Source organism: Haliotis cracherodii, unplaced genomic scaffold (assembly GCF_022045235.1).
Source record: "Haliotis cracherodii isolate W230 unplaced genomic scaffold, xgHalCrac1.p SCAF_10, whole genome shotgun sequence".
Classification (NCBI taxonomy): Eukaryota; Metazoa; Mollusca; class Gastropoda; order Lepetellida; family Haliotidae; genus Haliotis; species Haliotis cracherodii.
Window position 1 is genome coordinate 33,806,064 of NW_027266265.1, and position 13,937 is coordinate 33,820,000.

At 38.4% G+C, this 13,937-nt stretch overlaps 1 protein-coding gene across 1 annotated transcript in view; it reads left to right on the plus strand.

The window, feature by feature from the left end:
- The first annotated feature begins 7,175 nt into the window (after positions 1-7,175).
- LOC139449540 (eukaryotic elongation factor 2 kinase-like) overlaps positions 7,176-13,937 on the plus strand; it is an 8,753-nt gene continuing 1,991 nt past the window's right edge. The window contains exons 1-2 of the mRNA XM_071230983.1: positions 7,176-7,282; positions 13,788-13,937. The exon at positions 13,788-13,937 is cut by the window's right edge and continues 1,991 nt beyond it. Of these exons, the coding sequence (XP_071087084.1) occupies positions 13,859-13,937 (79 nt within the window). The 5' untranslated portion in view covers positions 7,176-7,282; positions 13,788-13,858. The remainder of the gene's footprint in view (positions 7,283-13,787) is intronic.

Consider the following 13,937-nt stretch of genomic DNA (forward strand, 5'->3'; position numbering starts at 1 on the left):
GACAACATCGATATTTCTACAGGTTAGTATGCTATTTTTTCAGCAAATGCAAACGAAAAATCGCCAAGCAGCGATATTACAACTCATCGACGTCACAGTTTAAAGAACGTTGCACGTCATTCTCTTGTGCCGTAAGCCATTCGCGACATGTCGTAAATTGGGAATGATTTCACTTATTGTTTCTGTGACGATAGTACTTTTCGTCTATGCTACTCAGCTGCACAGTTTCAACTTTGGCACCAGAATAACAAACTCCGAATTCACGACAGTTGGAGTAGACACCCTTAAGAAACGACATTCACAACGCCCCCATTTAGCAGGTATAAGTATGTTCATATATCTTTCACAATAACATCTTACTGCAAACCTGCGAAGACAAAACCCAACATTGTAACGATTTTGTAGATTCATCAATATTCTTTTAAGACTCTTCATGATATTGTACAAAATGTCTAATTAATGTCAAATTCAAATTCAAGCTTTAACATATGAAAAACATTATCTATCCAAAACCAAGCCGGTCGGTGGATGCCTGATGGGATACACGATGTTGGGAATGACAGCGCTTGTTTGGTGTGTTATAAGGTTAGGGACATATTACGAAATTTGGCGTAAAACATACATACAGATTACAATTTATCTCTATGACTTGAAATCTGATGTAATATTATATATCACTTGTGTATGGAAAAAAATGCTGAGACTGGCGGCCCACGTTAAGATTAAGCTCTACATACGTATTCTCACCGGTATCAATCACTCTTATCTCTTAGTATCTTGTTTGTACACGCCTACATTAGAGCGATCTATGATACCAATACCACATGTTTTAAATATGTTAAATGATCTATATCCAAACTTTAAACATATGGTCACATGAGTTGAAATTAAACAGTATAGAATCGCTTGTGTACCTCGTATCATTTCAGGCAGAAAGTGAATATTCAAAGTTTCTTTTTTCAATGTGCTGGAGATCATGTTAATGTGTAGTAAATTATGCTTCTGGTTGCATAGGCGTATGTAGTGTGGGTAGTGCTGTAGTTCGTGTCATTCCTATTGTTATAAGGAAGTGTATTTTATTGTTTAGCAGTGTTTGAAGATGTGTTGCATTGTTTCTGTTGGGATTCGGTAGACGCTCATTACATTGTGTTCAATGATCAGTCATCAGGAAGTTACTATATTTAGATGCTAGTGTGGTGTGTAAATTTCTGTCCGGTATACCGCGGAAAGGGATAGTATGTTATGGAAATGCCTTTAATGTTCTAGTGGTGAGGACACTGTGTGGAACTTTCCAGTCGCTGGGTAGATTGTATATAATGGGATAAAAGCGAGTTTACGTATCTCTAACGCTTTTAATCCCTTCGGAACCAGCTTTCATGTGAGGATCGCTCATCATCCCTGATTCCTGCCTAGCCCATCTCGGGAGCCTGATCAGTGCCGTCGCTGTGTGAACATGTATTATTATCCCTGACTTTTGCTTTCATGACTGTATTTTTGTATTTGATACTGACCACTGCTATCATATTATTTATTGCCATTGAATATTGTACTACCACTCTATTGTGTACTTCCATTGTAAATGCTGTGCATTAAGTTGTATTGATTTGTGAACCTATTGAATTTTGTAATACATTTGTTGATTGTATACAATTTGTTGGTTGTTTTTCGCTTTCAAACTTGGTTTTTGTACGTACAGATTTTTGGGTTAATATATTCTTTCAATTTGGGAATCGACACATAACGCCTATCGTGATTAGATACGATAAACCTTGTGGTCATTCCTCTTGGTTGAATGCATGCCATACAGTGCAACAGTTTCGTGACAAATCTTGGGCCAATTGTGCACTTTTTGATACAAACATGTCATTTTCATCATCTGAACAAAGGTGAAGATCCATGACAAATTCTGACCTTTGTTGCACAGAACCTGTTTACAGTAAGAGGTTATAATTTGTTTATCCCAAAATTCTAATAAAATAGCATGTTCAGCTCATGTCAATTCTCAGAAATGCTTCCCAGTTCTGTTTGATTGAACATCTTACTGTTGATTTGAAACTGTCGGATTATGTACTCATCCCAAACAATGTCAACTCTGGACACACTCTCAAGCTATTTTTGGAAAAATAGAATGAAAACGTCTTTTAATGGTCAGAAGTCATGCCTGTCCTACCAGGTTTCTGCATGTTTACTACTGCCGCCTCCTCCAAGAGTAGTGCATATTCGTTCCTGTAAAGAGTGTTTCTAAAGATGTTGTGAGACCGTTGTTTGTCAAACTTTGAAACTGATGGTGGACAGGTTTAATTTTCATGAGTTTAAAGTACTCAAGCTAGCCACTGCGTGTTTGACGGCCAATTTCTTGTTTGGTTTTAGCTATGACTCATGGATGTGGGCACATAAACAGTGAGAGTTTGAGATTGGTTCATAAAGGGTCCCAGTTTTCCGATGGAGACGTTCCTCTCCAAAGTTGCTAAACTGCCATACACATTCTTCTACTTTTTGAAATGTGTCCACTGTATTATTTGCAATGACGTCTTTCATATCTAACACCAATAGCCTATGGCTATCCTCCAGAAAGGGGTTACCCATATCCTCAAATACATCTCAAAGTCTTTTGAATGTTTGTTGAACAGTTCTCATCTGTTCTTGATGCCTAACATCTGGTCCTAATTTATTTCTCAGTAAATCTCTTAGTAAATTCTCTGTTACCCACCGCATTTGTTGTGTTGATCATGTGCTTGATCGATTTGCTATGTTTTATTTTACACAACACAGTTACCTTTCTTGAATTACTCTTGCACAGTAGGATGTTTCGGATGATTCAAAATCAGTGGTCATGGTAAGATAATTCCGAAGAAGTAATATAACAAGCAGCCCATCATCCCTATTGTTGCATTTACTCTCAACAGTACAAATTATCTCCCAGAGTTTTATACACTGCTATTAGATGGGACGGCAGTGGCGATCATGCTAAGACCTAGCGGGATATGAATTTTGAAGATTATTTAAAAGACGTTATTCCATTTGCACAAACACAGCTTGAGATTGTATCCAGAGATGACATTGTTTGGGATGAGTGTACAGTCTCACATCAAGAGCCAGAAGCAAATAAGGAAAAGGAATCAGACGCTACGTTCAACCAACAGCAAAATTATTCACACATGGGAGGTATTTCTGAGAATTGACGAGAACAAGACAGAACTTGAACACAGTATTTCATTTGAATGTGGGTATAAATTATAAACAAATTATAAGCACACACAGCAAACAGGTTTTGTGCAAAACAATAGTGTTGTCAATGATCTGCATCCGTGTTCAGATAAAGAAACTGACACAAAACTCTTTTTGCACATGTCAAATCTCGCCAGACAGGTTCGTTTCGAACGGTTGGTACTGATGTCATTATCCTTGCCATTGAATTGTTTGACAGTATAGATAGTGTCTCACCTCTGGATAGTTTTTGGAACTGACAAACAATTTAGATATCTGGCCATATTTGGGACGTACCAACCCAACAGAATGTGATGAACGTGATGCCAGTCATCATGGACTTAATGTATGGTCGGACCAGCAGGAGTTAATGAGACACACAAAAGGTTATGATCTTAGAAAGGTAGCGCAATTGATTCCATTCCTCCATCAGCTGCTATTTACCAACATGCCAAAAGAGCTGCATTTCAGGCCGCTGGTGGGGATGAAGACTGGATGCCGATGGGTAATATCAGTAGGACATAGCTATGAGCCTTCCTGGACTACACTATCATGGGCTTATAAGTCATGGCAATAGCATCTGAGATGTAGTTGTAAGCTTGAGAGAGGTTGCAGCGTAGGGCGCGTCTGTGTTGTGCCATATTCACGTAGTACACTAATTGTACACCACACTTATGTGTCAAAAGCCAAACCATTAGCCATGTACAGCATGTTTCAGTCAAACAAATTCTGTTCTTTATACATTCTGTTATTTAACGTATGAGAATACAAAATTGGTGTTGTTATTTCGGTTCAATTTATTGATAATATATAGCAACTTCTCGTCACGATATGGCTGAAATATTGCCGATGTGACGTTAAATTTAACTCACTCACTATTTCGCTTTTATGATGTATGTCTTAAAGGTATGTCGAAAAAGAAAGACATGCATGCGTTTCACGCTTTTATCACCAAACACAATTTTTCACAAAACGGCTGCACTAATAGTACGTCGGCGGCGTAGGACGTTGCTCATAATATCAATCACTGGTTTTTCTGGTCCAGAATCGATCATATATACAGGCTGCTGTTCAATAGATGGACGGGCTAGTGCATCAACAAACGAAACAGTATATCCCACTATGTACAATATTTCACAATACTTACATATATATTACCTTGGTATTGTGACGTCATAGTTCTCCTAAATGTTATGACGTCACGTAACTATATGTTACTACTTCATTCCCGTTATTCAGTTATGGCCTGATACGTTGTACTAGGCGAAAGCGCTAGTCAATTAAAACTGTGTTCAATCTTACTCCACCTGAGAGTTAGAACTTAAATGTGCTCTCTCCCTCTCCCTTTCTCTCTCTCTCTTATATATATATATATATATATATATATATATATATATATATATATATATATATATATATATATATATATATATATGCATGTGGAGCTCAGGGACTTTGTTTCTGTGCAACATAGAGCTAACTGTTAAACAATCTTATCCAAAGTTTCCTTTCACAGTTTTATGTCCAAAAGAGTAAAAGAGAATATTTCTTACAGTAACTGACGTTTTCACAACGTGAAAACGTCAAGGATTCAAAATATATGAAAAAACATCATTTATCTACCCAGTTGGTTATTCATTGAAGAAATACAACAACATTTCCAATAATAAAGGTTCAAAGCAACCTTAACGATCGTTATGTCCTTTTGACAACCATTTAGTTTGTGTGAGTTGTTCCAACAAGATGCATATGATGACCCTTCTTCTCTTTGAAATAAGCCATTTCGATACCCTCGCTGTATACTTCTATGGAGGTCAAAACCCATCGTTCTTGTGAGGACAATACGTCTGTATATCTGAATTGTATGTTAGTAGGTAGGAGTGGATGCTCTCCAACTGCTTAACAATATTTGACTTTTAATTTCAACGTTTTTGACCCATCATAAACCAGAACTTGAGTCGTGCTTGAGACCTACCTAAGAGTGCTCAAGAGTTTTCTGGATAAGAAACAATCGTTCACTCTCTAGTATCAGATAGTGGGTTGTAAACCTCTTCTGTATGCCATCGATGAGATACAGGAACGTGCATATGTGTCTAAATATATGCTTGTAACTGTCTAGACATACTTGACCTCTTACATCGTACATCCAAAATGTGTGTCAATTAAGTATGTGTTATTTATGTGATATTACTACGTCATAAACAACACTGGCATATGACATGTATAGGAGATGTTTGTGTTTTAAAAAATAATTGGAACATGATTAAGTGGACTGTCAATGGAGACAGTACATAGCAGCATCACGTACACCTTGACCTATTTGGAAATGTCCCTGCATAATACTGAACTGGTACAAAGAGTTTTCTTACAAGAAGTCTTTATTTCCAATGTCAATTTTTATACAATAATTCTGTTGACTAAGAGAAATGTATGCGTTAGCAAGATGCATGCACGTTCAAGTTTCTTTTTTTTGCGTTAAACTGTGAATTTGCCTCTGTGTAAATAAATGTTTGTTTGTTGTTTAACGCCGCACTCTGCAATATTCTAGCTGTATGACAGCAGTCTGAGTTTTTGAACAGATCATAAAGTGTGTGACATCTTGAACATAGATCTACGTTATTGGGATACGATGACATGCACTAACCAAGTCATCGAACCTGACCAGCCGATCCCGTTAGTCACATCTTACGACAAACATGGGTTACTGAAGACCATCTCATCCGAATCTTCACGTACAAAACCGTTCATCGAGATACCACGATGGTATATTTATTGGAAATGATGTCGTAGCAATTTGACACCCGAGGCCATACGAAGACGAGAAGAATTAATGCATTCATAAAAAATGTACATCAAAAAGGCAGATTAAAATTAAAAACCCCCAGATCTTCAGAAGTAAATGAACTACAACAAAAACATGTAATTGATAATTGATTCATAATTCAGTACACAGACTAGTTTCCTCGCGATATTGCAATCGAACCCCGGACCTTCCGCTCTCTGGGCGGACGCTCTACCACTAGACCACGGAGGAGTTCCAAATAGGTTATAACCAAAATAGCCTATTTTCACATGGTGTCACGTAGTCCATAGTGTACATACACAATAGAAAGGCAGTGATATGTCAGAAAAGTATAGGTTGACAAGACGGAGCCAACATACATTCTAGACACACACAATCGGACATTGACACATAGTAGTAGAAATAGGAACGTAAAATAATTTATCAACCCTGCAAATTATTATCAATTTCAGTAATACATAGATTTATGAGAAGATTAGTGCCATATGAAGAGAATTGGTTAGTTTTAACTCTGACATGACTCGTGTTTACCAAGAGCCATGTTATTTAGAAGCCAGGTTGTATGAGACAGCGTTAACATACGTATAAAGCACAGCAGTATTGGATCTATCAGATGTTCATCCCAGCGCTATAAAAAAGGAATTCATTGGTTAAGTGACAATGATATATCAATAATACCACTCGTTCAAGTATAAATACCAATGTCCTAAACCATGAATGGTGACCTAATAACATAAAACATGATCACGTCAATAGAGCACGGTGTCCCATTGCAATGGCATAGCCTGTTCATCAGGGAGCCGTAGGTGTAGCAAAGGTGGCGCTTAACCTACCACAAGAACAGATAATGGCCATTCCATGGAACGAAGATCTAATCTTCTAACGTCTCGAACACAAACATTCTTCTGAGGTGGCAACTCTTTGTGCAACGCGTGTACATGACAATAATATCGGTCTGTGGCGAATCTTAACACTTGTGCTTTTTATAACTTCTCGCTTTACAAAACGCTAATGTATGCAATCAATAGATAGCTTTATTCATTCGGTACACAACACCTTGTTGTTGGGGATATACCGTTATCCCTGATTCCCGAGATTCCATTGAAATCCGTTGAATAAGACACCGCGGTAGGGTTTAGCTTGTCAGTATATTGGGCAGGGTAAGAAAGAGAGGTGGGAGTGTGACAGCTTGAGAAAATCAAAGATCGCAAACCAGTTAACACCTTGGTATGCTGTTTGGACGTTCTTTAATTGATCAACTCCTTGACAGAGGTATGTTTTTTTCGAAATTTAATTTTTTACTAAAGGTAATACTTAATATATTAAACAATATCAACATAACTGTGGAACTGCTTGCATTGTACTTCTAGATGTGTCTTAGAATTCTTGAGATTACGTTTGGTGTTTCTCTCTTCGTTTCCACGAATTACTTCATAGATAAAGGCGTCGGGTGTTATTGGAGAAGTGTTGAGTATTGTGGGTTTGGGAAGACTGCTGCAATATTTCTGATACTTGAGATTACGTTTGGCTTTTCGTTTTTCTTTTTACATGAATTACTACATTGACAAATGGTAGTGGGTGTTATTTGGCGAGAGTCTAGGGACAGGTGGTTGAGTGTTGTAGGTTTGAAGACTCCTACACTGTTTCAGTGTGTATATTGACAAACATTTCTATCGCAGGGTGTTAATGACCTATCGTCTAAAGCCCATTTATGTCCAGTTCTAGACACTGTAATTAAAACCCAAAACTGATATACACATGCATCATCAACATTGAACGAGTAGACAAAGTGATGTTTTGGGATTTGAATCGAATATGCTTGGACTGATAATTTACCTGAGCCTTGTGCACCTTCATGGTAAGGTGAGGTGAAATTGGGTTCAACGTCGCGACCAAGATTATTGCACTTATGTAGCGGCGTGCATGTACATGTGTTTGTTTGCGTGGCTGCTTGTACTAGTCCGGACTGATGCCGATTTATAGTGCTAGGTCGCTGAGATACCATGAACGCAGTTTAACATGAATACCCCACTCAGAAACAGTATACTGAATCCGAGCCTACCAGTCCTTGTTTTAGCCCCTTAATGCCGAACGCCAGACAGGGAAACAACAAGTACTATCTTTTAACGTCTTTTGGTATGACGCGGCTAGGGATCGAACCCCGGACCTTCCGCTCTCCGGGCGGACGCTCTACCAGGAGACCACGGACGCGGTCGTCAAACTTCAAGTGTTCTGGTAACCAACACTGCATGTTAAAGCGTTAGAATCAAATAGCTGGTTTATTTCCGTTATTATTTAAAATGGAAATCTAAATCTTGAAAGGTCACAACATTTTAGACAAAGGCGAAAACTATTTGAAATAGACTTTTGTCAAAGATGAATGGGTGACCATTTTCAGCACGGTTGATTTTTTAGAGTTACTGAGGCTTTGGTCTGCCCCACACTGAAATACAGATAAGCGACAGGAAAAAACCTTTGTTTGCATCTATTTACCCAGCAATGAATGGGTACCCGGTAGAATGTGGCTGTAAACCTTCTAGCGCCATTAACCTAACATGTGCTGTATACGTCCCAGGAGAGAATGAAATGCGAGTGCACACTGATCCAGTGACCGGGGTAATAATGATTTAGCACCATGAACATCCACTTGTTGAATCGTATGACAGTATGAATGAACATACTATTATTGTTATTATTACACTCATGCACAAAACGGAAAATCAACATGTGCCATAAGCATTTTATTGACATATCGTTCTATTGAAAGTAATATTTTCAATGAATACTAGTCGTTATTCATATGACGTTAACGGAACGATTGGCATCTCAATAGGTTCAATAGGGTTGAGTGAAACCTCAAGGTGAATTGAAAAACGACTAAATGACTTACATATATAGATTCGACATGAATATTAAATTGAAAAACTGGTAACTGATAAACTAGTCTGTCTATTGACGATTTTCCTTTCATGTATTTTATTTTCCTGTTCATAACATGGTTATTGCAATAGAAGCGTTTATTTTTTTCCGTTTCCGTTTTTTTTAAATTGGATTGATCATGCTGGTATTTTCGAATTTCTTACTGATAACGATTACATATTATTTCTACTACATTTACTACAGTTAGTGTGAAAAGCACTGTGGTCTCGGGCGCCGCAATTGATGCAACAAACAATTCGTGGGTTCGAATCCCAGATTTACCCTGTCATGTCAGCTCGAGGTTTCACACACGTGGTCAACGTCTCACCATTCCCCCTTCCTATTAAACACGCGGTGATATGACGGAAATACGGTTCAAAGCATTCTTACAAACAACGCACTCGTATATACTCCATACACATGTATGCTTCTTATTTAATCTTATTATTGTTTAGTATTCACTTGCTTGTTAAACGTAGTTCATAAGTGAATACTTGACTTTAATTGTCTTACACAATTTATTAAAGCAAACATGGTTTAAATGGTCCTAACTCATTTGTCTACAGACTGAAGTACTTGATGTATGTGACATATATCCACTATCCCTGATCATGATTAATTATCATAAAACCATAGTACAGTCACATGAAAGTTTTCTTGAAATTAGAAACTGACAATATTTCAGTCAAAATGTTTGGTGGATAGATCTTGCCTCTCCTACCAGTCGAAGATTCAGATTTGGTTTTGTTTGTTGTTTTACGCCGCACTCAGCAATATTCCAGCCAAATGACGGCGGTCTGTAAATAATCGAGTCTGGACCAGACAATCCAGTGATTGATGTCATGAACATCGATCGCAACTGGGATCGATGACATTATTCAACAAAGTCAGCGAGCCTGACCACCCGATCCCGTTAGTCGCCTCTTACGACAAGCAAAGCTGCCTTTTACCTATTCTACTCCGGATCTTCACGGGTCCGAAGATTCAGACCAGAACTCTTAGCTTAGAATTCTCCATATAACTTAAAGCACTAAAACGTACAGTCGTAAACGAGAGAATATAATGTTTTTGTCAGGTACAGAATGAATAGGGTTTCAAAAATATTTTCCCCTTACAATATGTAACGACAATGGGCATGAATGAACAGTCAAATATGGGTTTTTACTGTTAACGCATTTACAATGAGAGCCTACACATTCTAGAGTATTGATCAATACTTTCGAAATGCCCGTTTTGACAGGTATTGCGTGCGTGTATTTACACGCTAGAAGGATGCGTCATATAGTAAACAAGATTTCCGGAAAACCTAATGGTCTTCTCTGAAAGAGCGTTTGAACGTTCCAAGAGCAATCAATGCAAGGCTACTTTTGTACTATTAGTCTGATCAACATTCATCAGAATACCGTCTAACCTACACTTTGTAAATTATTGTATAGGATATTTACAGTAATGTTAGGACGTCGATAACTGTTCAGCCCTGCGTGCTTCGAGGAATTACAGATTATCTTTTCAGAGGAAGTAAGCCTTGGCGAGGAACTTTCAGCATTTATTGAAAAGGGACAGGTACTCCTAACTTATTCTGGTTTTTTTTCTGATAAAACATAGAAAATGTAGCTTTAAAGGGCAAAGTTTGGGCCCATTTTGGCCCACGATATATGCATAATTCAGGACAGGAGGAAAATATGTTCAAATCATTATTTAAGTTCCTGTAAGTGGGAAGTAAAGTGTGTTCATTTTTACTGTTGCACGCTTCGGATTTATGAGGTGAGGTGAGATGAAATTGGGTTCAACGTCGCATCCAAGATTATTGCACTTATATAGCGGCGTGCATGTACGTGTGTTTGTTTGCGTGGCTGCTTGTACTAGTCCGGACTGATGCCGATTTATAGAGCTAGCCCACTTAGATATCATGCCGCAGTTTAACATGAATACCCCACTCAGACACAGTATACTGACTCCAAGCCGACCAGTCCTTGTTTTAGCCCCTTAATGCCGAGCGCCAGACAGGGTAACAACACGTACCATATTTTAACGTTTTTTAGGTATGACGCGGCAGGGCCGATTTATGACAACAATCAATAAGATTAACTTTGTTAAAGAGGCTGAGTTTCGAGGGTCATAGGAACCTATTTGTAACATTTGAACAAGAGCAAGTCTCTGACCCTGGCTGATTTGTCTGGGCATTTCCAAATTTGACGCATCAGTGACAAAAATGATGACCCCTGAAATATAGTTCCATATATTGAAGTGTACCATATGTTCTCGCGTTTTTCCAGGTGTACAATTGACTTGACTTTGCATGTATGTGGCAGGATAAACTCACTTTTGCGTGAACACCTGGTATCATCACGAGTTGATAGTGATTCATAAAAAAACCCATGATATGATGTAGTCGAAATCGTACAATCAACTCTGCTTTTGACGGAGATTTCTTTTGCATATGGAACGTGTTTTCTCGCTTTTATTTATTTTGGGATATGGAAAAGGTTGGTACAAACATGTGGTACAAGATTCATATTTGGTCACAGATTTGATTACACTTATTTTTTTCCAGACGTTCTAAACATCGAGTTTTCTCTCTCATTTTGGCCATTCTGTGTTATATACCAGTATTTGGCCATACCAGAAGTAAAAAAAGTGGAAGTGTAAGAAGGAAAAAAGGCTAGTTGTCTTGTAATGTTTATATCAATATTTCAATGTTTTGTGCAACTTTAAAATGTCAAGTTTTCAAAAAGGCCAATAGGGCCATTATGATACCCCATCCTTTCCTGATTTCAAGTTGGTTGTTTTGTTCTTTAACGCCGCACTCAGCAATATTCCAGCTATATGACGGCGGTCTGTAAATAATCTAGTCGGAACCAGACAATCCAGTGATTGATATCACGAGCATCGATCCACGCAATTGGGATACGATGACATGCATCAACCAAGTCAGCGAGCCTGACCACCCGATCTCGTTAGTCGCCTCTTACGACAAGCACAGTCGCCATTTACGGCAAGCATGTGTTGCTGAAGACCTATTCTACCCCGGATCTTCACGGATCTGATCTCAAGTTGAGACATTTGCTCAGTTGACCCGTTGTTGGAACGAGGCTACAGAAAATCTATTGTAACGTCATGAACAATGGATGAAATCATCTTCAACTACTTGCAACAATACGTTGATAAGACTGTTGCAGTAGACAACTCCGCAATGAATGAACACAATGAAGCACTCAGAACGAACTTGTCAATCACCATGAAGCGAAAATATAAAGCTCCGCGAATGGAATAAAACTCAGCTGAAATAATTGATGGAAATAATTTATCCTATGCCCGTACTCCTTAAGGGTAATATATCTCATTTGTTACCCAGGAATTGTACTTCTTATAGAACCCCTGTCTCCATGGTGTCTAAGTCAAGATAAAGGGAATTCCTAATAACTCCGGACAAAACCGCACCAGGGAAATTATCCCGATTAATAAATATAGAATACTAAACGAGCTCCCGTGTAATACCAATTTTATGAAACGAGTGAATAGTTGTGGTATCTGACGAGTTTCATAAAATTGGTTTTACACGGGAGCGAGTTCAGTATTTTATTTATTACTTGCCATTTAAAACGTTTTTAGAATTATACTGTTGAGTATGAATAGGCTGACACCTACACGATGCACGGCATAGTCCAATTAAGTTTAACAGAATAATACTACAAACACGTCAAAAGTTGAAACGTTTGAATTTAATACCATACAACGGGCCATCTTTAGAATTCACAAAATTATCGTAGGGCTACGACTATCGCAACTCATATACTTTAACTTAGACTAACGACTGTCGTTGCGCTACAATACGATCGCCTTGAGGAACGTCGCTTATTTTCCAAAACACACTAGTTTGTCTGGCCAAAACGTAATTATTTACTTGATGTAGCTGGAATATAGCTTATTGTTCCGTTAAACAAACTTCGAAACATGCAAACTGCATTTCATTAATATTAAGTAGAAATATTTAATTAGTACTGTTATCCCCCGCCCCCAATCCCCCCACGGTTAAAAATTGGTCTTCACTAACAGTAGCTTGTCGTAAGGGACTACTTCTCGACGCCTTGGTTGATGTATGGCATCGGGTCCCCATTGCGTAGATCGATGCTCATGATGTCAATCACTGGGCTGTCTGGTTCAGAATCGATTATTTACACACCGCCGTCATATAGCTGGGATACTGTTGAGCGGCGTTAAATAACAAACTTCAAAAAGTCACAGGAAGTACTATTGTAAGAACCGAGCATTGTAGATCGAATGATTACAAAGTGTGACATGACGTACTGTCTGTCTCATGTGGACCGTTGATCAAACTGTTAACAAATGATTTGTCTGGCCCTGATTCCATTATTTACTAGCTGTGGTAATATAGCTGTTATATGGCTGACTGGGATGTTATACACCATTTTCGTGGACAATAAACGAATATATCGATCCTGTTCGCATGAGTTCACATGTATGCACTCGTCCTCCCCCTGAGTAAATGCGAACTTGTATATAATACCCTTTTCATTGACCATGTTATAGGTTCTGTCAAATACTTCTGTTGTTCCTCTCGGTGTAGCCTTGACTGTGTATATTCTATACGCGATATCGCGGGTATCATTGTTTTGAATTAGATTCAGGTAAGCTCCAGCGTACATAAAATGATTCAAAAGTCAACAGAAGATTATTTCCTTGTCACACACCCATTAAAACACACTTGTCGAACTTCCAAAAAATTATTTATGAGAAACGTCGTTGATAAAAGGGAACAGGAAAATAGTGTTGATCAATGAGCTAAAATAGACTTACAAAGGTAGCATATCGAATGACAGCTATACTCTCTTTTCAGAGGACAATGGCCGAGGGGACTTGATATGGAAAACGTCCAACTTGACAAGCATACGCTAATAGTTTGACGCCATGCCTCCAAGTTCGACGCTGACATCAAGCCCGGACCAGTACGGATTCAGATACTGGTGCAGCTTCTGCAGCAAGTCCT